Consider the following 24,657-nt stretch of genomic DNA (forward strand, 5'->3'; position numbering starts at 1 on the left):
TCTTCTGCTTGTGTATGGAGTGATTTCACTCTAACAACGTATATTATTTCCATCAGCTTTATCTGCAGTCTTTTTACAAAAAGAAATATTTACAATAATGTTTCTGAGATAAGCTGTGGTGGCTCAGGTCACCTTGATCCCAGTCTGTGCCCCCTGTTACAATGACATTGCTTTTTCTCATGATTAAACTTCTCAAATTCTTTTCTTTTTAATAAATGAAGCCTGTTTTATTACTTCAATTGTTAATGATAAAAAAATTTCCGCACAGCGGTTGCATTTAAAAAAAAGTGAAACTACATACTATGTTTCTATCTCAGTAAGCAGATGGACCTGATGTCTGAACGACATAACAGTTGAGCACTGTCCAGCACATCTTATGAAGACCTGTAAATTAAAGAACTACTAGTTAGTGATTATAAGACAAAAATGCATTCATAGTTTCAGCTTCTTTTTTCTTCCACGGCCATCAAGGGCACCGTCCATCTTATGTTTCTGTGTGGAAGGTTTTGGTCCTCTTTTCTTTTTCTCTGCCTTCTCCTTTTCTTCTAGTTCCATACTTTCTCTTTCAATCAAAGTAATTAAGGTATTACACCTCCTCTGGAGCGCCATCGCAGTTCTGGACTTGAGAAACCAATCAAATCTAAACTGAGGGGAGTTTCGGATGCATTGTCGTAATTCATCATACACATTTTCCTTGTCGAAGCCAAGCTTGTGCAGCATACAAATGAGAAAACGATCCTCTTCTTCAGTATAGTTTTTTTCCTTTGTTAGTACCATATGATATTCTTAGCTGATGAAAGTGTGCTTTGTACCGTCCAATCTTTGTATCTAGTGCTTTCTTGATACTTATTCTTCTTTGAATTCTTGCCTCTCCCCTTTCAATCTGAGCCATAATCTTCTCTATGTCCTGAAGCTCATTGCATCTTTCCCAGAACACAGCTGAGTATTCAATGACTTCTTCTGGAGTTTTTCCTTCTAATTCTCTGGCTATATTTTCAATATCATCACGACCCCACTTCTCATTAGCCTTGATAAACTGGTTAAAATCTCTCTTATTCCAATTTGTAAACCCCTGTGTCAGAAGCTTCTCTTTTTCCTCTAACTCCTCGTCATTGAGGGTCTCTGCTTCATCAATTTTTAGCTGTTCTTTCTATGCCTGTGCTGCATTAGGTAGATCAGGACTCCAAGGTACCTTATACCCAATAGTTTTCCTGTAATACAGAATTTCTTTTTCCAGTAATTCACATAAACCTGGAGGAAAGAACTGGAAATCCTGAACATTTAGTTGTTTTGGAGGTCGAGGTGCCTTGGGTGCTTTAGGCTCACTAACACGGAGAGCTTCCCTGAAATATGCATCAACAGCATAGTTGGCTTTTCTTTCTCTTTTTGGTGGTTCAATCCACTCTGTGAATGCACTCTTTTGTTTTTCTCTATAGTCTTCTCCTTCAAAGTTATAAACACTGGACTCTGTATCCATCGTAAAGTTTCTAAGTGAACGTTCACCCATCTTGGAGAGCTTTTCATTCATTTCTGCAGTCTTCTTTGCACCTCTTTCTAAAATACCATCAATATCCTCATCAGTGATTTCACTTTCTTTTGAAGCAAACACATGTGTGGCACCACGTCGAATCATTTGAAGCATTTCATCTTTCCCAATTTTGTTCAGGTTCTGATCTACAAGCCTCCCTTGTTGAATTACTATCGAATCCAGTCTAAGTTTCATCTCAGCACGTTCCACTATTCTTTCTTCCACAGTGTTATCAGTTATAAAGCGAAACACTCGGACAGTCTTCCTTTGTCCAATTCTATGGGCATGGTCCATAGGCTGAAGATCAATTTGAGGATTCCAATCTGAATCATATAAAATTACTACATCAGCAGTTGCAAGATTGATGCCCAGACCACCAGCACGTGTGTTTAGCATAAATACAAACTTTGTGCTATTTGGTTCATTGTATGCATTGATGGAGTCTTGTCTCTCATCATGGGGTGTCTGTTCATCCAACCTGCAGTACTCATAATTTCTCCACATGCAATAATCTTCCAAAATGTCTAATACTCTTGTCATCTGACTAAAGATTAGTACTCTTGAACCTTGTTCTTTCAGTTTAGGGAGTAGCTTGTCTAACACCACCATCTTGCCACTGTTGGTAACAAGATGCGTATCTGTTGTGTACAGTGGACCAGGTTCAGCTCCATCGAAGAGATACGGATGATTGCAGCATTTCCTCAACTGCATCAAAATGTTCAATAGCCTCATTTTGTCCATCTTCCCTGCTGAGTTTAATATGTCTATATCTTTTATTAATATCCGAGTATACCATTCTCTTTGCATTTTGCTAAGACCCACATAGATTTTTACTTCTTTTTTTGGAGGCAAACTCTTTTCAACATCAGCTTTAATTCGACGAAAGAGGAATGGACACAAAACCATATGAAGCCTCTCAACTAGCTTTTGATCCCCAAGGCAATTATTTGTATCAACCCAGGAATCAAAGTCATCAGCTGAATTAAACACATTTGGAAACAAAAAGTTTAGAAGTGACCAGAGCTCATGCAGGTTGTTCTGAAGAGGCGTCCCTGTTAGCAACAGCCGATTTGTAGTCTTGAATTCTCTCACTGTTTCTGACAACTTAGATTTTTTCATTTTTTATCCTGTGAGCTTCATCTATAACTAAGTATCTCCAGTTGAATTTTTTTGAACACAGACTTTCTCTTTAATAAGCATTTCATAAGATGTGACACACACATCCCACTCTCCTGGTAATAAAACATCCCTGACAAATACAGCTCTTTGCTCTTCATCTCCTATCAAGCAAACAGACCTAAGTGTTGGTATCCATCTCTTGAATTCACTCATCCAGTTGTGCAATGTAGACTTGGGAACCAAAACCATATGAGGACCAGGAATATTTCTATAGTGTTTCCTGTATCCAAGAAGAGAAATTGTTTGAAGTGTCTTTCCCAAACCCATTTCATCTGCAAGGATCCCATTGATGCCATTCTCATACAGAGAGATGAGCCAATTCAATCCTCGCACCTGATAATCTCTCAGTTTACCCCATTTTACATATGATGGAGAATCTTCAAATCGAGTACAAACATTAGTTGCTTTGGAACTTTCTGTTAATAGCTCTTCATCCTCCTCTTGCTCTGTTCTACAGTGTCGGTAATCTCCAACTGAAAGCAAATTCTGTTTTTCATCCTTTTTACCCGTGGGCGCCCTGGTTTCATCTTCAAGGGTGAGGTTGGAGTCTTCTGAGCAGCAGGCTGAATGAAATGAGCGAACAGCTCTGTCTGCTTTAATAAATACTCAAATCTATTTGCTCGGTCAGTTTGCATTTTTTCTTCATATGTAGGATCTGGTTCTTGGATTTCTTTTTGCTTTCCAGGTGATCCATTATCAAATACTTCCTCCATCTCGGTGTCCGCGGGGCCGGGGCACGAGCCCGCAGCCCTCGGGGCCGCCTTTGTTGCCGCTGCTGCTCCCGCCGGGCGCCGAGGGCTTGGAAGGCGCGCTCTCGGGAGGCGGGAGCGGCGGAGGCTCCACCGCGGACGACATGTTCCGGCTGCGTCACCCGCCGCGGCCACGGGCAGGCGCGGCGCCGAGGGAAGCAGCTTGGGCCTGCGCGACACTGGCGTCCGGGCCGCCGGAGGAGCGAGACGCGCCCGGAAGTTCTCACGCGCGAGGGGTCCGCCACCGACCCGAGCCGGCCCAGCCGTGCCGCTCGCCTCGCCGTCCTCTTCCACGGAACTCTGCCTCACTGGCGTTTACCTCACGGCGGGAATCACGTCGACGGGAGTGGGCGGGGCCAGTGGGGTCACGGAGGTCAGGGAAGGCGGGCTGACTCTGAGGAGGCGGAGGGCCGAGGGAAAGGGAAAGGAAAACGGAAAGTTCTCAGAGGCCTCCCGGCGCCTTCTCCTCTCCGGGAGTAAATTCTCTTCTCCAGCCAACCAGGACAGATACCTACGCCACCCGCTCTCAACCCTCGCGAGATCGCTCGTTCCCCCTTAGAAGGCCGGCTCGCGAGGGCGCGTGCGCATGCTCCTCCTTGGCCCCGCCTCCTCCAGGCCTCTAGCGGGCTGTGGAGCCGAGTGGACAGGGCCTCGAGGAAGTGGTGCTTTGGGCCTCCTCTCCTCTGAGTAAAGCGAGCTGGGTCTTCAGCGCTCCCTTAACGGCTGGGCTCGCTGGCTCCCACTGCCCGCTAACAGGGGATGGCTAACAGGTTCAGAGGTTCAGTCCATTATCATCAATATGGGGACATGGCAGGATCTAGGAAGCCTCTCACACCCCAGGTCTATAAGACTTTCTAGAGGTTTCTCTCCAATCTCCAAATTCTACTGCTCCATATTTCCATTCATTCTTCTGGCCCTCTGGGCTCTCTCTTGTCTCCCACCCATAACTCATTCTGCTCCCCTTTTTCCCTCCCTCTCACTTTTCCCACCTAAGTCCCTCTCTCCCTCTACCGCCATTGATAACTTAGGCAGAGAAGAAATAAAACAACTAGTTCATTTTTTTAAATAACTTTTGAGATTACAATTAAATCATTTCAATCTCTTCAGTCATCCCTAATGTTGAATATTAAAACCTGGAACAAAAGGCCAACGTGCCTATTTAACAAATCAAATCAGTCCTTGGTTCCAGGTTCTCCAAACAGTCCTCTATCCCTACCTGCTACAGTGCAATGCTGTCCTTTCCAGACCCCTAGCACAGAGGTTGGGCAAATGTCCTCCCAGCTGCTTTTCTTCATGTAATGCATCCATTTGGCTACCTGGTCTTTTTTACTGATCATTCACCCTCCTGGCCTCTGGGTCTGGCTTTCCTGCTCCCTCTCCTCATGAGGCTCATGGTTCTGTCCATTGTAGACTGTTCCTGTGTCCGGCTATTCTCTTTCTTTTGATGATAAGACACATTCTACTTCACCATATTTAGGAGAAGCCATATCCTTTCCTTTTTATGTCATTTCTTTTTTTCATAGGTTTACTGTTTATTTAAAGTTAAATGTTACAGAGTTCTTACACTGTCGGAACCATGCCTGAGAACCCAAAGATAGAAATTGTACAATGGCAGCCTCATCCACCCAGTGTATTAAAACTTGATTGATATGCATTTTTATAATTTCACAATCTTAAAAAATAACAAAAGCTGGGTGTTGTGGTGCACGCCTTTAATCCTAGCACTCGGGAGGCAGAGGCAAGGGGATTTCTGAGTTCGAGGCCAGCCTGGTCTACAAAGTGAGTTCCAGGACAGCCAGGGCTAAACAGAGAAACCCTGTCTCGAAAAACCGAAAAAAACAAAAACAAAAACAAAACAAAACAAAAAAACAAGACTTGGAATTTACATCTGCTGCAGGTCTTCAGCGTTCTAGTACAGTATGCCATTAAACAAACCTCATCATGTTTCTGTTCACATCTTAAACCATAACCCCAAACAGAATGTGTGTTTGTGTGTCATGCTTGGGTAAAGCATACTTTAAGGGACGTTTGTGGCTCAAGGTGCGAGATTATTTGTTAAGGTTTCTGGTGCCCAAATGAAGTCTTCAGTTTAACTAAGAATCTCAAGTCTCTAGTCACCCCACCTCCTCCTGCCTAGTTCAGATCATGACAACATTATTGCCCAGAAGTGGCATACAGTCTGGTAGGAGATACTGGCCTCCACCTCCTGCTTCCCACACTGCTGCCCTAAATCCAATAAACAGGCTCCCAAGCTGGGAAAACATTCATTTCCTGTTCCACTCCTGTCAGTAGTGAGCAAGTCTGAACTGTGTTTGGCAAAGGGATTCGTTTACATAGAGAAACCCAGGCACTACTATCGTATCACATAGTCATATGCCAACATAGGGTATGTGAACTGAACTATATGTAGTGACAGAATAGGTAACCGACAGGCTAGTTCATTAGGTAGAAAGAAATTTAGCAGTAACATCTTCTAAGAGCCAAGTACTACTAGATAGTTACATTGAAATTACAAACAACAGAAATGCTACACTACTGGCTATTCCCCTGCATCTCCAAGTTATTACCAAAAATATTCCAAAGGTGAATGTCAAGAGCTGGCTAAACAATGAATGAACCTACAGAATACCCCATAACCTTCACATTTGGGGCACACACAAGGATTTATCAGACACCATGCCAGATTCATGTGCAACTTGGGTGTTTTGCTCCTGTTGCTTTGAACTGTTAAAAGCCAGGTCAGTGAAACCCTCTCCTCCTGAGCAGACGCAACACTCTGTCCACAGCAGTGAGCAGACACCATACTCTGTCCACAGCAGTTCAATTAGACCTGATTAGGAGGCTTGAGCAGCACCTGGAGTGCAGCAGATCCGCTGTCCTTTATATGCATCAAAGGCTATCTGGTTCCACCAAGGATTGGCAAATTCATAGGGCATTTCACAATTCCAATGCTTCTTTCAGACTATTTCTCCACACAATATGCCCTTAAAGAACTTACTCAAAGTCAAAGCAAGGCCTTAATGTGGAATCCAACAAGCACTATCTGAATGAAAAATTATTCAAAGAAATAAGACTATCCCCCATTTGGTGGAACCGAGTTTGGTTGAATTAAATCCACAGTTAACTCATACAACTAAAAACTTAAATTATAAATCATAAGCCCCACACAGATGATCCAAACATATTGTCCCCGCCGGCAAGAACACACTCAGGACAACCGCAATCTTCTGTGGCAAAGCTTTTATTGCTTACTTATCAGGAGGGATGACCCCGAACCGGGAAAATGGTGCTGCTTCTATAGCCTGCAGTGTGACGTTTCAGCACCTGATGTGGCATGACAGCTCCTGATTCGTTGCTTGCCCATCATCCCATTACTACGCCGCGAGATGGGCATTGACTAGGTGTGAGTTCACTCTTGCACTTGCGCATAAGGCTTATTTACTAGTTAGGCGCAGTGGAAGCCAGCGCCATCTTATAATGGCGATTGCTCACGGCACGCATGCATTTGCTTGCAGCACGGCTCTCCACATCTCCCCCTTTTTATTTTATTAAAATTTGAGGCTGGTCTAGGCCTCTGCAGTCATGTCCATCTGCTGTGGCTCCTGTCTTAGGTCATTCCTCCAATGTCACAGCCTTTCCTGTCATAGGGTAACCCTATCGCCACCGGGTCCCATGTCTTAGGTTGGTCTGTTCATGAGGAAAGTTTCCCATCTCTGGATACCGTAGTACTGTGTGACAATAACTGCTAAATGACCTAGGGAACTCTATAAAAGAGGCCAGCCAAAAAACGAATTAGTAAACCTCAGCGAGGTGTAAGTGCTGATCAATGAGCGTTGAGTCTCTTATATCCCAGTGCAATGTATCCACAAATCTGTGGGACACAATAGCAGAGAACTCAGATGCCATTTAGGTCTTAAGCATGGACAGCCAAATTTCAGGGGAGGCCCCTTGTTCAATGGCTGCAAGTGCTTGAGCGATAACGACCTTGTCACGGTTTTGTTGGGTTCTGAGCTTACAAACCAACCAGAGCATAAACACAAGTCCACAGCAGATGGCAGCAGCAAATAAAATCACCCCCACCCATTCCTTAAAATAAGAAAAAGCAGATGAAATCCAGGAGGAGAGACCCTCTGTCAATGACAGGTCGACTCGTGTCGAGTTAATCCTGAGAACAGCCGCTCTCAGGGCCTCAAGGGTCTCATCGAATCTTTCAGACCAATTTCCTGCAAGATACAAAAAAATCTGCCTAGACAGATTAGGAAACATGTAAATATTGATTTTTCCCAAAGGAGGAAATATGTGTGACATCCATTTGCCAGCTCAAAGAACGGGAGCTAATAGTGGAGCAGGACTGATAGCCTAGCCCTTGTAAAGAGTGTGATGACTGAGTTACAGGCCAGGTTTTTGGCCACCAGTGAGAAGAAATAATACTTTTGTCTGCTCCTGTATCTAAAATTCCCTTAAATTGTTTCCCTTCTATAACTAACTCCAAGGATGGCCTGGAATCTAAAGGCATTATTAAGTAAGCAGAATCATTTCCAGTAGAACCAATCCCTCTGGCAGCTCGAGGAATACCAGAGGAAGGAAAACAACGAAGTAGGCTTGGCAAAATTATTAGTTGAGCTATTCTGTCCCCTTGTGATATAGAAAAGACACCTTGAGGACAAGAACAGAGAACCTGAAGTTCCCCTTTATAATCCTGATCTACAACTCCAGGGTGGACAATAAGACCTTGTAGGCTGCAAGAGCCTGCCTCGTATATCTTAACTGAACGACAGTCCTAAGCCCAATGATATCCTTTTCCACATTTAGTACACAATCCTGGTGCTGACCTTTTTATAGGGGCTCTGCAGTCCTTTTTTAAATGTCCTGGTTTGCCACAATTAAAGCAAAGTTTGAGCTCAGTTGAATCTGAGCGCCTCCTCCCCTGCAGAATGGCTGCTGCCAATCCAGCATTAGTAAGCGGCCCTCCAAGCTCATGGCAAACCTTTAACCAGTCCTGTAACCCCTTACTCTTTCTAGGTGTAATTGCTGATCTGCATTCCTGTGTAGCTTGTTCATAAACCAATTGTTCAATTAAAGGCATAGCTGCTTCTGGATCACCAAATATCCTCCCTGCTGCCTCCTTCATTCTGGCTACAAAATCTGAGAATGACTCCTGTGCACCCTGAGTAATCTTGGTCAAATGCCCACTTGCCTCTCCCTTCTTAGTGCCTTCCATGCCTTAACAGCAGCAGCTGAGACTTGGGCGTACGCTCCCCAATGATAATCTGTTTGGTTAGCAGCATGCTGTCCCTGACCTGTAAGCAATTCAAACATCCACGTTCTTTGGTCCCCTTCCATGGTGGCATTGGCCCTTGCCTGCATCTGGCAGGAGTCCTGCCACAAGGCTTTCCACTCAAGATACATTCCCATACTGGGGGCTGCAGCTTTTACTACAGTCTGCCAATCACCAGGAGTCATAGCATGATTCGCAAGCCTTTCGACTTGTGCTATAGTGAAATTAGTGCTGACTCCATAATTGCGAACTGCTTCTGCAAGCTCCTTAATCTGTATATACTCTACTGGAGCGTGAACACGCCCTCCCTCAGCTCCTTCAAAAACTGGGAATACTTGCTGCACTTTTCTTTGTTCCTTTTTTGGAATGAATGAATCTGAATGATACCTCTGCACATAAGGCTCTGAATGGTACCTCTGCACATAAGGTTCTGAATGGTACCTCTGCACATAGGGCTGAGGTGCACTAGGACCCTGAAGCCGACTGTCTGGAGGCTGAGCAGAAAGCTGGCTTTCGCCAGCCGCCTTTTGCCTTTTTCTGGACTGAGTAGCTCACTTTTTATCTTGCTGGTACCTTTCTCCCTTATAACGAACTGCTTCCTCCTCCAAGTCCGTTTCTTCAGAGGAGCTAAGTCCTTCGTCTGATTCTGAGCTACTAAGAGCTAGCTGCTTAAACTCATCTAGTGGCGGGTATAAGTTCCTTCTCCTAGAAACCTCCGCTGATTGATCTTTTTTCTTTTCTTTTTCCTTCTCCTTCCTTCCAATCTCTCCCCAGGTATTCTTCCCTGACATTAACTTTTCATCAGGTTCAAGACCCGTGGAAAGGCCTGTATGCTTAATTGGTGCACCATGTTTCCTCTTTGCTCCTACTCTCTCTCCCCGCTTTACCTCTGATAGACTGTCTTGAATTTCGTCCAGAATTCTCTGCCCTGCCTTAACCACTTGTTGACATGTGAAAAGGAACAAAAAGGCTTCTAACACTGGAGAAAGTTCAAGGCTAGACATACCTCATAAAGCTGTAATTTGTCCCGCAGTTCTGGTTCCGCCTCACGAACGAGGGATGTCCCTTGCACCGGTGTGATGGTAGTTCCTGGGCTTCTCAGCGCCACTTATCCCGAGCTTTTGTCCCCACCGGCAAGAACACACTCAGGACAACTGGAATCTTCTGCGGCAAAGATTTTATTGCTTACTTATCAGGAGGGAAGACCCCGAACCGGGAAAATGGTGCTGCTTCTATAGCCTGCATTGTGACGTTTCAGCACCTGATGTGGCGTGACAGCTCCTGATTCGTTGTTCGCCCATCACCCCATTACTACGCCGCGAGATGGGCAGTGACTAGGCGTGAGTTCACTCTTGCACTTGCGCATAAGGCTTATTTACTAGTTAGGCGCAGTGGAAGCCAGCACCATCTTATAATGGCGATTGCTCATGGCACGCTCGCACGCGATTGCTCACAGCAGCTTGATCCAGGGAGTCTAACATAGCCACAGCCTACAGAGTATGCCTTAGGATGGGGCACAGAACAGGTTAATTAAGGTCACTTACCTCTTCATCTTTTACAGCAGATCAGAACCCAGATGGCTGACTTCTGAAGGCTTTCTGACAGGAATCCTGTAGAGTTGGTTTCAAGGTTCACACAGACACTAGTAGCTGTAACCTTATATAGAAGATGTGATCCACATGAAATTCACAACTAAGGACAGCAAGTCTGAGGTAGTCAACCTTGTGAAGGCTCAGTATCTGAACATAAAGATGTTTGAATGGCCACTGGCTGCAGGTTTGGCTTTATACGCAGAGCAACTATGGAAACACTGTTGAATCTAATTCACAAATACTTAAGACAATGAAACACCCCTAAATCCAACACACATCAAGATCAGTCGTGACTCTTGAACTTCCATAGTGCAACAGGGACAGTCACTGGACTTGAGGTCTTCAGTCAGTCACTGTAGATCCATAAATCAAAACGATGAATGGCTGTTCTTGGTGGTTAGCTGTGGTCTAATTACCTTGGTAGGCTTAGCAAAGACCATTCCTTAGCTGTACTGTGTGTGGCTGTACTTCTGATTCTCAAGCACAGCATACTGGTTGTCTAGCTGAAGTTTAAGGGCCTGGTTTTTTGAAACATCCTCCCTGTCTCTATTTTTGTGTCTTACTACTTCAAAGCTCTTCTCCATTTCTTTATCCTTCCGGCTCTCTACATGCTTGGCAGTGGAGTGCAGGGATGGGAACTGTGTGTCACTGTATATTTCTGGTGGTCCTTGTGGTGTTTTCCTTGTTGTGGTTAGCCTTGCCCCAGGAGGCCTAAATACACCACTGGGCATTGCTGGCTCCGGGGTTTCTGTAACTGTTACTGGAGCAAGGAAGCGCCTGTACCGGAATGGTTTTATTCCAGGGACCTGAAGATTTTTCTGCTCCATTGCCACCTCCACCTTCTTCCAAAGAGAGATGGATCTTCTCTCTTCTCATTATCATCTTCTTCCTTTTCACTTATTTGCATTGCCTGAACTCTTAATCCGCTGTAATCAACCTCTCTTTGCTCAAATTCTTTCCACTCATTTTCATCCTTCATTATATCCTTGCCAGCAGGGCCCGCGCTCCTGCTGTCTCCTGACCTAGCACCAGAGCCCAAGCTCCCGCCATCACCCGGCTTGGAGCCCGCCTACGCGCTGCTCCCGTCCGTGCTGCTCGCCGCATTGGCAGCCCGACTGCTCCATTCCTTCTTCTTCTTGTCCCTCTTGGTGAAGAAGTTGTCCAGGCTCCACTCCTCGGTCTCGGCCATGGTCAATATTTAGTACAACAACCATTAGAGATGATTCACAATTTCCCCAATCCATTATCTGTCATTATATAGATGACATTCTATTTGCTAATTCAGATTTAAATATCATGGAAAGAATGTTTGATGAAAAAAAAAACCAACAACAACAACAACAACACAACTTGCCTTGCTGAAGATTGCAAATCACCCCTGAAAAAATATAACGAGTGGCTTCTATTAATTCTTTATTACCTAAAATAAGTCTGTAACAGGATAGGTCACAAAAGGTGCAAATCAGGAAAGACCATTTGAGGACTCTCAATGATTTTCAGAAATTATTGGGAGATACTAACTGGCTGTGGCCTACAATTGGCTTGGCCAATCAAGTGCTGAGCAATTTATTTCAAACCTTACAAGGTGATAAAGATATAAATAGCCCGAGGAAATTACCAGCCAAGACTGAGAAGGACTTAGCTCTGGAAGAAAGGTAAATGCAGGATACACGACTAGTTCATATTGTTCCAAAATGGCCTGCATCTTAGTTATCTTACCTTGTACTCATCCCCATACAGGAATGCTCATGCAGATGGAAGATTATATATTAGAATGGATATTTTTAGCACATAAACAGGGTAAGAAATTAAAAGCCTACATAGAGATGGTCTCTGAATTGTTATTAAAAAAAAGAGAGACTTCAAAAATTAGTTGGAATGGATCCAGCTGAAATCGTAGTACCATTTATTAATGCAGAGATTGACTCACTATGGACACAACATGAACTTTGGTAAAAAGCATGCAGTAATTTCTTGGAGTTATTAACAACAGATACCCTAAAAACAAGTGGCTTCAGTTCATAAAATGGACTACTTGGATTTTCCCTCATACACTAAAGAGAATTCCAATATCTGGAGCCACTACATTTTACACTGAGGCTAATAAATCAGGAAAGGCAGAAGATTTAAGTAAGGTGGCTGACAGTCCCTAGAAATCAGTTCAAAAATCTTAATTACGTGCAATACTCATGGTGTTCTCAGATTTTCAAGTGTCTTAACATAGTAACTGTCAGTATACAGAAACGTTTGTTTTACACATAGAGACTGTTGATCTTACTTAGGATGATTCTGAATTGACTTCACTATTTATTCAACTACAATAAATAATCAGAAGTAAGAGTAATTGACTATATATAAGACATATAAGAACCCATACAGGTTTGCCAGGCTCTCTGGCACAGGGTAATAATGAAATTGACCAGTTATTGATAGGAAGTGTACTATGGGCTTGGGAATTTCATTTTAAAAAACCACCATTTTAACAGCAAAGTTTTCAAGAAAGAATTCTCTATCACAAGAAAAGGCTGTCGACTGTCCTCAAGTCTCTTTCGTACAGTATCAGACGTTCTAGCTCAAGCAATAAGGCAACTAAAAGAGATCAAGGGGATATTTATATTTATATCAGACAGTTCATACATTTCAGGTACAAACTTAATACAGAGTGTTTCGCTGCTTAATAAATGTTTATATCTTCAAGGCTTTTCCCCACTTTCTCCTCTATAAGTTTCAGTGTCTCCTGTTTTATGTGGAGTTCCTTGATCTACATACACTTGACCTTAGTACAAGGAGATAAGAATGGATTAATTCACATTCTTCTACATGTTAATGGCCAGTTGTGCCAGCACCATTTGTTGACAATGCTGTCTTTTTTTCCTTTTGTCAATTCTCGAACTTACAGCACAAGCCATTGCTGTTCTATTCAGGAATTTTTCTCCTGTGCCCATATCTTTGAGGCTTTTCCCCACTTTCTCCTCTATAAGTTTCACTGTCTATGGTTTTATGTGGAGTTCCTTGATCCACTTAGATTTGACCTTAGTACAAGGAGATAGGAATGGATCAATTCGCATTCTTCTACATGTTAACCGCCAGTTGTGCCAGCACCATTTGTTGAAAATGCCTGTCTTTTTTTCCACTGGATGGTTTTAGCTCCCTTGTCAAAGGTCAAGTGACCATTAGTGTGTGGGTTCATTTCTGGGTCTTCAATTCTATTCCATTGGTCTACCTGTCAGTCGCTATACCAGTACCTTGCAGTTTTTATCACAATTGCTCTGTACTACATCTTTAGGTCAGGCATGGTGATTCCATCAAAGATTCTTTTATCATTTAGGAGAGTTTTTGCTATGCTAGGTTTTTTGTTATTCCAGATGAATTTGCAGAATGTCTTTCCTAATTCGTTGAAGTTGATATTTTGAGTAGTTGAGTTGGAATTTTGCTAGGGATTGCATTGACTCTGATTGCTTTCAGCATGACAGCCATTTTTACTATATTGATCCTGCCAATCCATAAGCATGGGAGATCTTTCCATCCTCTGAGATCTTCTTTGGTTTCTTTCTTAATAAACTTGAAGTTCTGATCATACAGATCTTTCACTTCCTTAGTTAAGAGTCACACCAAGGTATTTTATATTGTTTGTGACTATTGTGAAGGGTGTTTTTTCCCTAATTTCCATCTCAGCCTGTTTATCCTTTGTGTAGAGAAAGGCCATTGATTTGTTTGAGTTAATTTTATATCCAGCTACTTCACTGAAGCGGTTTATAAGGTCTGGAATTCTCTGGTGGAATTTTTAGGGTCACTTATATATACTATCATATCATCTGTAAATAGTGATACTTTGACGTCTTCCTTCCCAATTTGTATCCCCTTGACCTCCTTTTGTTGTCTAATTGCTCTGAATGGGACATCAAGTACTATATTGAATAGATAGGGAGAAGTGGGCAGCCTTGTCTAGTCCCTGATTTTAGTGGGATTGCTTCCAGCTTCTCTCCATTTACTTTGATGTTGGTTACTGGTTTGCTGTAGATTGCTTTTATTATGTTTAGAAAAAGCCTCAAAAATATGAGCACAGGGGAAAAATTCCTGAATTGAACAGCAATGGCTTGTGCTGTAAGATCAAGAATTGACAAACGGGACCTCGTAAAATTGCAAAGCTTCTGTAAGACAAAAGACACTGTCAATAAGACAAAAAGGCCACCAACAGACTGGGAAAGGATCTTTACCAACCATAATTCAGATAGGGGACTAATATCCAATATATATAAAGAACTCAGGAAGGTGGACTACAGAAAATCAAATAACCTCATTAAAATATGCGGCACAGAGCTAAACAAAAAATTCTCAACTGAGGAATATCAAATGGCTGAGAATCACCTAAAACAATGCTCACCTTTCTTAATCATCAGCGGAATGCAAATCAAATGACCCTGAGCATCCCTGAGTGGTGGCACACGCCTTTAATCCCAGCACTTGGGAGGCAGAGGCAGGCAGATTTCTGAGTTCAAGGCCAGCCTGGTCTACAGAGTGAGTTCCAGGAGAGCCAGGGCTACAGAGAAAGCCTGTCTCGAAAAACAAAAACAAAAACAAAAAAACAAAACAACCCTGAGATTCTACCTCACACCAGTCAGAATGGGTAGGATCAAAAATTCAGGTGACAGCAGATGCTGATGAGGATATGGAGAAAGAGGACACTCCTCCATTGTTGGTGGGATTGCAAGCTTGTACAACCATTCTGGAAATCAGTCTGGAGGTTCCTCAGAAAAGTGGACATGGTACTACCGGAGGATCCAGCAATACCACTCCTGGGCATATATATATCCAGAAGATGTTCTAACTGGTAATAAGGACACATGCTCCACTATGTTCATAGCAGCCTTACTTATAATACTCAGAAGCTGGAAAGAGCCCAGATATCCCTCAACAGAGGAATGGATACAGAAAATGTGGTACTTTTACACAATGGAGTACTACTCAGCTATCAAAAACAATGAATTTATGAAATTCCTAGGCTAATGGATGTATCTGGAGGGTATCATCTTTAGTGAGGTAACCCAATCACAAAAGAACTAACATGATATGTACTCACTGATAAGTGGATATTAGCCCAGAAACTTAGAATATCCAAGATACAATTTGCAAAACACATGAACCTCAAGAACGAAGACCAAAGTGTAGACACTTCTTCCCTTCTTGGAATTGGGAACAAAACACCCATGGAAGGAGATACAGAGACAAAGTTTGGAGCTGAGATGAAAGAATGGACCATCAAGAGACTGCCGCACCTGGGGATCCATCCCATAATCAGCCACCAAACACAGAAACTATTGCATACACCAGCAAGATTTTGCTGAAAGGAACCTGATATAGCTCTCTCCTGTGAGGCTATGCCGGTGCCTGGCAAACACAGAAGTGGATGCTCACAGTCAGCTACTGGATGGCACACAGGGCTCCCAACGTAGGAGCTAGAGAAAGTACCCAAGGAGCTGAAGGGGTCTGCAACCCTATAGGTGGAACAACATGAACTAAGCACTATCCCCAGAACTCCTGTCTCTAGCTGCATATGTATCAGAAGATGGCCTAGTTGGCCACCATTGAGAAGAGAGGCCCCTTGGTCTTGCAAACTTTATATACCCCAATACAGCGTAACACCAGGATCAAGAAGTGGGAGTGTGTAGATAGGGGAGCGGGGGGAAGGGGGGACTACCTAATAAAAATTGAAAAAAATAAAATAAAATAAATAATTATTTATATAATGATAAATCTAAAGACAGCTAACTTAAAAATTGCTAAAATATGCTTAAGATTCAATGAAAACTCCAGGGATCCTTATGGGACTAATATTTAAACCTTCCAGTGGATGTATAATCTCCAATGGCAAAGATCTTGACTAGCACAGTGATTAAATAGCAGCGTTAAAAACCATGGATGGATGTGAATTGTACCAGCTTTACCTGCCACCAGAAAAATATAACCATGTTTGGAACCGACAAGACCATTCTATCAGAAATTATTATGTAAGTATCAAGCAACAATAAGATGAATAAAAAAAATCAGGATTAGTCACATTTACATAGTCAGCAATTTTTTTTTTTTTTTTTTTAGTGGCACACATCTTTTTTTTTTTATTTTTTTATTTATTATATGTAAGTACATTGTAGCTGTCTTCAGACACTCCAGAAGAGGGAGTCAGATCTCGTTACGGGTGGTTGTGAGCCACCATGTGGTTGCTGGGATTTGAACTCTGGACCTTCGGAAGAGCAGTCGGGTGCTCTTACCCACTGAGCCATCTCACCAGCCCCATAGTCAGCAATTTTAAAACACAGTTACGAAATGCACAATAGAATTTGAGGATCAGTGTTATTATGAGCAGCAGAGTAAGGGATTTCAATCTTGGTCCAGTGCCTGTCTGTCCACTAGCCTAGTAGCTTCTGTGACCTTGGAGTTTCCAAGTCTTCTTGTTTGCATTTCCTGCCACTGCTCTGGTGACTGAAAATTGGGGACAACTGCAGAGGAAGGGAATTTTTACATGGTTGTAAGACCCAAGGCAGTGTTCTCTACTCCTAGGTCCACACCATGCAGCTCCAGACTCCTACTGACAAGGATGGGCTGCTGATCCCACTCTCTTCCTTCAGGCCCTCAGTCCCTCTTCTGAGTTCTCCTGTAACAAAATCAATTTCAACCAAGGAATAACTTTCCACCTGCTCCATATGTTTCCCATCCCCAGGCTGTCCCATCAGTTGTCCTGCAGCTGAAGAGAAGTTTCCTTTCCCTGCAAGGTATTGATATAGACCTAGTGGGTTCCTTAAAATCTAGCCACTGGAAGTTCTTCCAGAAATGCCCATCAGGCTCCTATAGTGTGGCTCTTACTTTGTATCTTAAAATGCTATTCCACAAATAGTTAATGTTCCAAATCCACTGATCTTCAGTCTCCATGTTTTTCAAACATTATATGGTAATTTTCCTGAGCCAATGACTTGCATCTTTCTCAATCTACACATGTTGCCTTCCACAAAACTCAGTCAGTCTACCTGGACCTATTTTGTCAACCATCACCATATGCTTGCTGTACCACAGACAAGGAATGTGTGTAAAAATGTTTATGTACTTCTAGAAATGTTTACATGAACCTGGAAGTCACTTCAGATTTGGTTAATGATCAATAAGTCATTAAGAAGTGAGGCATAAATCCACTGATCATGTGCAATGAGAATCAAGAGAGACTGTCTAACTGGTTGCAATTTCCAGACTGATAAGAGCTACTCAAGCCCCCTAATTTTCATTTTCCTGGTGTGTGAGTTTCAACATCCCTGATGAAGCAATTGGCAGAAACTACCTAGGATTATTTGAAATCAAGGGCCACTACTGCTTCTACTCATACTTAGATTCTACTACTGAGGAAGTCCTGTTTCATCAAATTCCAGTATTGAGACCAATGAATTGTTATCATTCAGTACTTCTACTCAAGTTGAACAATTTCCGTGTTTTTTTTTTAAATCAAGGAAAATACATGGAGTGATATGGATTTGTTCATTGTAGCATTTAATGTTTTTTCTTAGATCCTAATTTTCTGAGACTTCCTGAATTTAGGATAAATATTCTAATATACTTGAACTTGGAGTAAAAGTAATTTTCCCAGTACTTCCAAATGTATTTCCAGGATGGTTGGATTTCTAAACTGTGCATGAGTATGCACCTCATCTACTCTAAAAAGGATTTTTCTCTAAGATTTACAGATTCATGATATTTATATGAATGAACTCATACATGGAATTAAGATGAAGATAATACCCTAATAGTGAGTTGTTGAGGTTTTGTTCAGAATGTATATTCTGAGATGTGCAAAATATTAACATTCTGTAGATGATTTAAAAAAGAATGGAAATCTATTTCATTACTTATTGTAGAGTGGAGTATTAAGTAACAACAGGACCAGACACCAAAATGTTTTGTAATATGTGTCAATGGGCAGCATTTTTCTGAGAGTTTAAGACTTTTGTTCAATATATGGGTATTAATGACTTCAGAACCATGCAGAGACACAGCAAAATCTGGCTAGCTATCCTTGAAATCTATGAAGCCATGTTTTCATTTATTTTTGTAAATTTTTCTCTCATGCTTCCTTGAATTCAAGAGAGAGCAGACTTACTGCTGAGGCTTTGAAAGCTTCTACATATTTCCTTTTTTGAGCCTTTTTATCTTAATCTAGTAATACTTGCCTGGAACATTGAACTGAATCTTCCCTATTTTAATTAACACAAATCACCATATCTAATACAGTGTTTCTAACTTTTGTAATGCTAAACACTGATATAGAATTCAAATTATTCTTAGGTGAGCAGACTACCCTGCAGCTCAATGAATGATTTCTCAGTTTTAAGACAATTGGAAATATGTGTTTTCCTATGCTTTTAAGCAACCACTGTGAAAGGGTCTTTACACCCCAAAGGGATTGTTATCTATCACTTGAAAATAACTATTAACTTTATGATACAGCCTTGCAAAAATATTTATAACTTCCGCGTATTTTTTATGTGAGTCATTTTCTGGGAAGATGCAACATATATTCATCTGAGTATCCCAAGTGAAAATTGAAAACAACCAAAGCAAACTTGTTGAAACTTTCAGCTTTATTGGAGTTAGTTACAGGACAATAGGAAAGGAGTTGTTGAGCAGATCACAAGAGACTCATACTCAGTTGTTATCCTATAATGTGAAACAAGCATTTGAGAAGAAATATGATTTCTGGATACTCGAAGCACACTTAACATCTGTAAGCATACTTATAGGATAAAGAATATGCTGTCTGGGTGGCTCAGTTTGCCAGATACTCTTTTTTGTAACATTTGAGGGTGAACAAGTAAAAGTTGTCATGAAAGGCTTTCTACATTTTCACATGTACAGAGGTCCTCCAGCATAAATAGTTGACATTACCCAAGATTTGAACATTGCATGAAAATTTTCACAAGATTTTCATAATCATACTAATTCTCTAGAGTGGAGCCTCAAGTGTTGTCAAGAATACACCGTGAATAAAACATATGCCACATTTTTCCCAACAGAAATACTATCCCTTAAAAAGTTCTTAGATGTTTTCTCTGACCTCAAATGAAGTCAAAGATATTTCTTCATACAATGCATGAGTTAAGTTTCTAGCCTGTAAGTATATTCACTGTTATATTCTAGGAAATAGGCCAAAAGGAAAGGATTCATACCTATAATATATTTGAAGTTTGTCTTCTCTAAGTATTCACTAATGAATTATAAGATGATATATTTTGGTAAAGGATTATCTCGTTCACTTCATTTATAAAGATTCTCTACTGTATGAAGTAACTGATGATTTCTCAGACTGACATGGTGAATATTGTATTTGTCACATGTAAACTATTTGTAAGGTTTCTCTCCTGTATGGATTTTCTGATGAATACTAAGATGGAATTTTCGGGTAAAGCATTTGTCACATTCACTGCATTTGTAAGGATTCTCTCCTGTATGAATTCTCTGATGAATTCTCAGACTGCCTTTTTCAGTAAAGCATTTGTCACATTCACTGCATTTATAAGGTTTCTCTCCTGTATGAATTCTCTGATGAATATTAAGATTGGATTTTTGGGTAAAGCATTTGTCACATTCACTGCATTTGTAAGGGTTCTCTCCTGTATGAATTCTCTGATGAATACTAAGATGGAATTTTCGGGTAAAGCATTTGTCACATTCACTACATTTGTAAGGTTTCTCTCCTGTATGAATTCTCTGATGACTATTAAGATGGGATTTGTGGGTAAAGCATTTGTCACATTCACTACATTTGTAAGGTTTCTCTCCTGTATGAATTCTCTGATGAATATTAAGATTGGATTTGTGGGTAAAGCATTTGTCACATTCACTGCATTTGTAAGGGTTCTCTCCTGTATGAATTCTCTGATGAATTCTCAGACTCCCGTTTTTAGTAAAGCATTTGTCACATTCACTACATTTGTAAGGTTTCTCTCCTGTATGAATTCTCTGATGACTATTAAGATGGGATTTGTGGGTAAAGCATTTGTCACATTCACTACATTTGTAAGGTTTCTCTCCTGTATGAATTCTCTGATGAACGCTAAGATGAGATTTTTGGGTAAAGCATTTGTCACATTCACTACATTTGTAAGGTTTCTCTCCTGTATGAATTCTCTGATGCATACTAAAACTGAATTTGTGTTTAAAACATTTGTCACATTCACTGCATTTGTAAGGGTTCTCTCCTGTATGAATTCTCTGATGAATATTAAGATGGGATTTGTGGGTAAAGCATTTGTCACATTCACTACATTTGTAAATTTTCTCTTCTGCATGAATTCCCTGATGGATACTAAGATGGATCTGATGGGTAAAGCATTTGTCACTTTTACTACTTCTGTAAGGTTTCTTTCCATGATAAATTCTCTGCTGACTTTGAAGTTTTTCTCTCTGGGTAAGATATTTGTCAAATTCACTACATTTGTAAGGGTTCACTCCAGTATTGTTTCGTTTCACCATGACTTTATGTTTAGAAACAAAAACCTTCTCAAATTCTGCATTTCGGTTGTGTTTTTTCTTCTGCAGGTGGATTCCTTGATTGAGACTAATGGTAGAAAACAAACTTACACTGTTTACAGAGTCATTGTATTTGCAAACTTCTTTAGTGTTCCTGGGCTTAAGTCTTTTTTGGTTCGAGTATTGAAGAGAGCTGTGATTAGTTTTGTAAGGTGTACATTGGGGGGATTCAAGAATCACCTTGATAAGCTTGTCCCATTTAGAAGACTTCTCTTGAATATTCACGTGTTCATGGACAATGTACTGGCTCTCTTCACCCAAGACCTTCCCATACTTTCCATGTATGCAATGATTTTCTGAAAAAAACAAAAACAAAAACAAAATGGGGCAATTAGAGGTGACATGAATTACTTATATAAGGAAGAAGGGACTCAATAACCAGTGAGCTTATGGATTCATACTCTCAAGAGAGGTTTCTCTCTCTCTCTCTCTCCTTTTTTTTGGAATTATTACATGTATCCTCAAAGAAATTCAAATATGATCTATATCAAGTGATTGAAAATGATAATAGCCTGCTAAATTTTATTTTCAAATTAGACATCATACCCACCTCAAATATATTAACCCAGAATTGCTCCTGTCTTAAGAAAAAGAGGGACAAAGAATGGAAAAGAGGCTGCAGGGAAGGCCATCCAGAGACTGGACCAAAGAGATGCAGATACTTGCAGCCAACCATTGGACTGAGCAAGGGGACCACAATGAAGGAGTAAAGGGAAGGCCTGAAGAAGCTGAAGGGCTTTGCAACTGTGTAGGAGGAAAAACAATATCAAGACCCACAAAGCTCTCAAGGATCAAATCACCAAACAAAGAGTACACATGGAAGTACAAATGGCTCCAGCTTTATATATAGCAGGATTGCCTTATGTGGCATCAACAGGAGGGGAGTCCCTTGGTACTGTGATGGTTCAGTATCCCAGCATAGGAGAATCCTAGGGGCATGAGGTGGGAGTAGGTGGATCTGTGGTGGGAGCATCATCATAAAAGCCAGGCGGAGGGGTGGGATTTAGAGTTTCCAGACAGGAAACAGAAGGGGCATAACATTTGACATGTAGATAAATAAAAGACCAATAAATAAAAAACAAAATTGTACTTTGCATAAGCTGGGACAAATAAAGGATCCATCTGTAGTGAATTTCCCGAAAGTAGAACTCTAAACAATAGATCTCTAATTCTATGGTTACAGTTCAATTCAGAGTGACACTGAAACAGGTATAAATTTGGTCAGGTATAAATTTATGATATAGCCGATAGTGTCAGGGAAATCACTAAATAGATTTGTTTCAACATCTAAAATGCTATGATAATGATTATGTTGTACCAGATCTAAACACAGAGATCAAATGTCAAAAAGTTAAATAAAAAAAAATTGCCCAAACCAACAGCTCTATATCCACTTGAAACCTTGTATATTTTTAGATTCATAAATAAGGGAACATTTTAAAGCAATAGTAAGATTTTTATAATTGCAACTATTATATGTATAGAAATGTAATTTCTTGTTCTGGATATTTAAATTTTTACTTGAACTTTTTTAACTTGACTGAAGCTAGATAAGTGATAAGGAGTGATCTCAGAGAATATAGCACTGGTTACTTTTCCAAAGAAAGCAGAGAAATGTAATGGAAACACAATGAACAAGTTATGATTTTAACTAGAATTTCCCTCATTCAGGGGTCTCTGGATATCTCAGAGAATTTACATAAACATATAGTAGGAAAACTGAAAGAAAGAAACAGGAATTCAACAAGAAGTTCATTCTTACCCACGAACAAAAGATTGTTGTAATTCTCCAACATTACATCCATGTACAGTGTCCTCTGAGCAAAACTGAGACATTCCCATTCCTCCAGTGAGAAGTACAAGGCCACGTCCTTGAAGGTTAACAGACCCTGGAATGGAAAACTACCTACTTGATACTGGACAAAAATAATTTTCTACTTTAAAAAAAGAAGTAATTAAGATATCCTTTTTTGCTGGGCGTGGTGGCGAATGCCTTTAATCCCAGTACTTGGGAGGCAGAGGCAGGCGGATTTCTGAGTTCCAGGCCTGGTCTACAGAGTGAGTTCCAGGATAGGACAGCCAGGGCTGCACAGAGAAATCCTGTCTTGAAAACAACAACAACAACAACAACAAACAAGAACAACAACAAAAAGATATCCTTTTTTTGATGCAAATGAGGAAGGAAAATATTGAAGGATAAATGTTTTCTGAAAGTGTGATTGAGATGTGTCTGAAGATACGAATTGCTGCTCTTCCACTGTCAATCTATAGAATGACTTACTATAATGCTCACATTTAGAAAGGCTCTCTAAATAAAAAAAAAAAAAAGGAAAAGAATACATAGCACATAGGCATACATTCAGGCAAATGTAAGCAACATATATTGAAGAAAAATGAACTTTGACTTTATTCAAAGAAACTTTCTAAACTACTAATAGACTTCCTTTATATTTCTTTTTCACTGAGAATGCATGATGTAATTTCAAAAGCAGTAAACATTTATAGAATATAACATGTACTTTTGATGTCTAGATGCAGTAATGTACCTTTATGAAATATGGGTTGATATCAAACAGAATCCCACTGACCCATTAAAGATAGTAATGATAAAAAAATATGCTTTCAAATTTTACAATGTCCACTTTGTTCAAGTATGGACACTAGCTTAGTCTTATGTGCAGCTGTGTCTCATGTCTGTATAACAACATGTCCATTTGACAATTTGAGGCCTAAGTTCAATGCTACACACGTTCTAGAAGAAACTGGTAGAATACAAAATGCAGAAATAATGGATGGACTAAATGATTAAGTTTTTTCTTTAAACACATTAGAACTGCAACATCAGGGCATCATACACTGAACATTCCATATGACACAGAAAATCAAATGCTTTTGGAAATTATTTATGAGAATGTATTCAAAACCATAAAATAGAAATAAACAGTTTTAGAGAGCTTTAAAATTATTTAACCACATGGTGGCTCACAACCATCCATAACGAAATCTGATGCCTTCTTCTGGAGTTTCTGAAGACAGCTACAGTGCACTTACATATAATAAATAAATAAAATATTAAAAAAATGGTGGAATCTGATACAATTCACTTTCCTTCTGGAGCAGATTTCTTGGTTGATGGGATGCTGGATAACAACGTATTCCTGTATCATAAATTCCTTCACAATTACGGTGCCTCCTCATAAAAGTTGACACAAAAATACAGCATTGATGGGATAAATCTTTTCCTACATTACAATGAACACATAAGAGTCTCCAGCTCTGGGTTCCACGAATACAACACATTTTTATCATACATAGGAATCATTCCTAATTGTTAAAATGTTGATATGAGGGGTCAGCTGTCCTGAAACTCATTCAGGCTTCACATTTCCTCTCATTCTCTTTCCTGGATGGTTTCTTGTGTCCTGTGTAATATTTCCAGATCATTTATAATTTTTAAATAATGTTTATTGACTTTAATTTCATATGGAATGTTATTTTTGCTGGCATGTAGCTCTGTGCACGTGAGAAACGCAGGCAATGGTAAAAGATATTCTCGAAAAAAAAGAGTTTGGAAGGAAAAGAAGTCCCCAGGCAGGTACAGAAAACTGAATCTGAATACTGCAAGAAGAAGAGAGCTTAACTGCAGAGCCACATCTTTGACCCTTAATTAGCTCCTGTGGAGACATAAATAAATATGCTTAATAATAATTTCTCTAATACCATATGGTCTTTCACTATAAAATGATTAGCTATGTATGTTTA

The 24,657-nt window shown here is 40.5% G+C and overlaps 1 protein-coding gene and 2 pseudogenes across 11 annotated transcripts in view; all 3 read right to left on the reverse strand.

Annotated features, from left to right (window-relative positions):
- Gm13136 (predicted gene 13136) lies at positions 206–3,925 on the reverse strand (annotated as a pseudogene).
- On the reverse strand, positions 10,471–11,515 carry Gm13148 (annotated as a pseudogene).
- A 7,414-nt stretch (positions 11,516–18,929) lies between these two features.
- Zfp984 (zinc finger protein 984) overlaps positions 18,930–24,657 on the reverse strand; it is a 58,256-nt gene continuing 52,528 nt past the window's right edge. For all 11 annotated transcript variants that reach the window (XM_030253010.1, XM_030253008.1, XM_030253009.1 and 8 more), the window contains 2 exons: positions 22,658–22,784; positions 18,930–21,191 (listed from right to left, as the gene is read on the reverse strand). In XM_030253010.1, the coding sequence (XP_030108870.1) occupies positions 19,705–21,191; positions 22,658–22,784 (1,614 nt within the window). In that variant the 3' untranslated portion in view covers positions 18,930–19,704. The remainder of the gene's footprint in view (positions 21,192–22,657; positions 22,785–24,657) is intronic.

This window comes from Mus musculus, chromosome 4 (genome assembly GCF_000001635.26).
Source record: "Mus musculus strain C57BL/6J chromosome 4, GRCm38.p6 C57BL/6J".
In the NCBI taxonomy this organism is placed as follows: domain Eukaryota; kingdom Metazoa; phylum Chordata; class Mammalia; order Rodentia; family Muridae; genus Mus; species Mus musculus.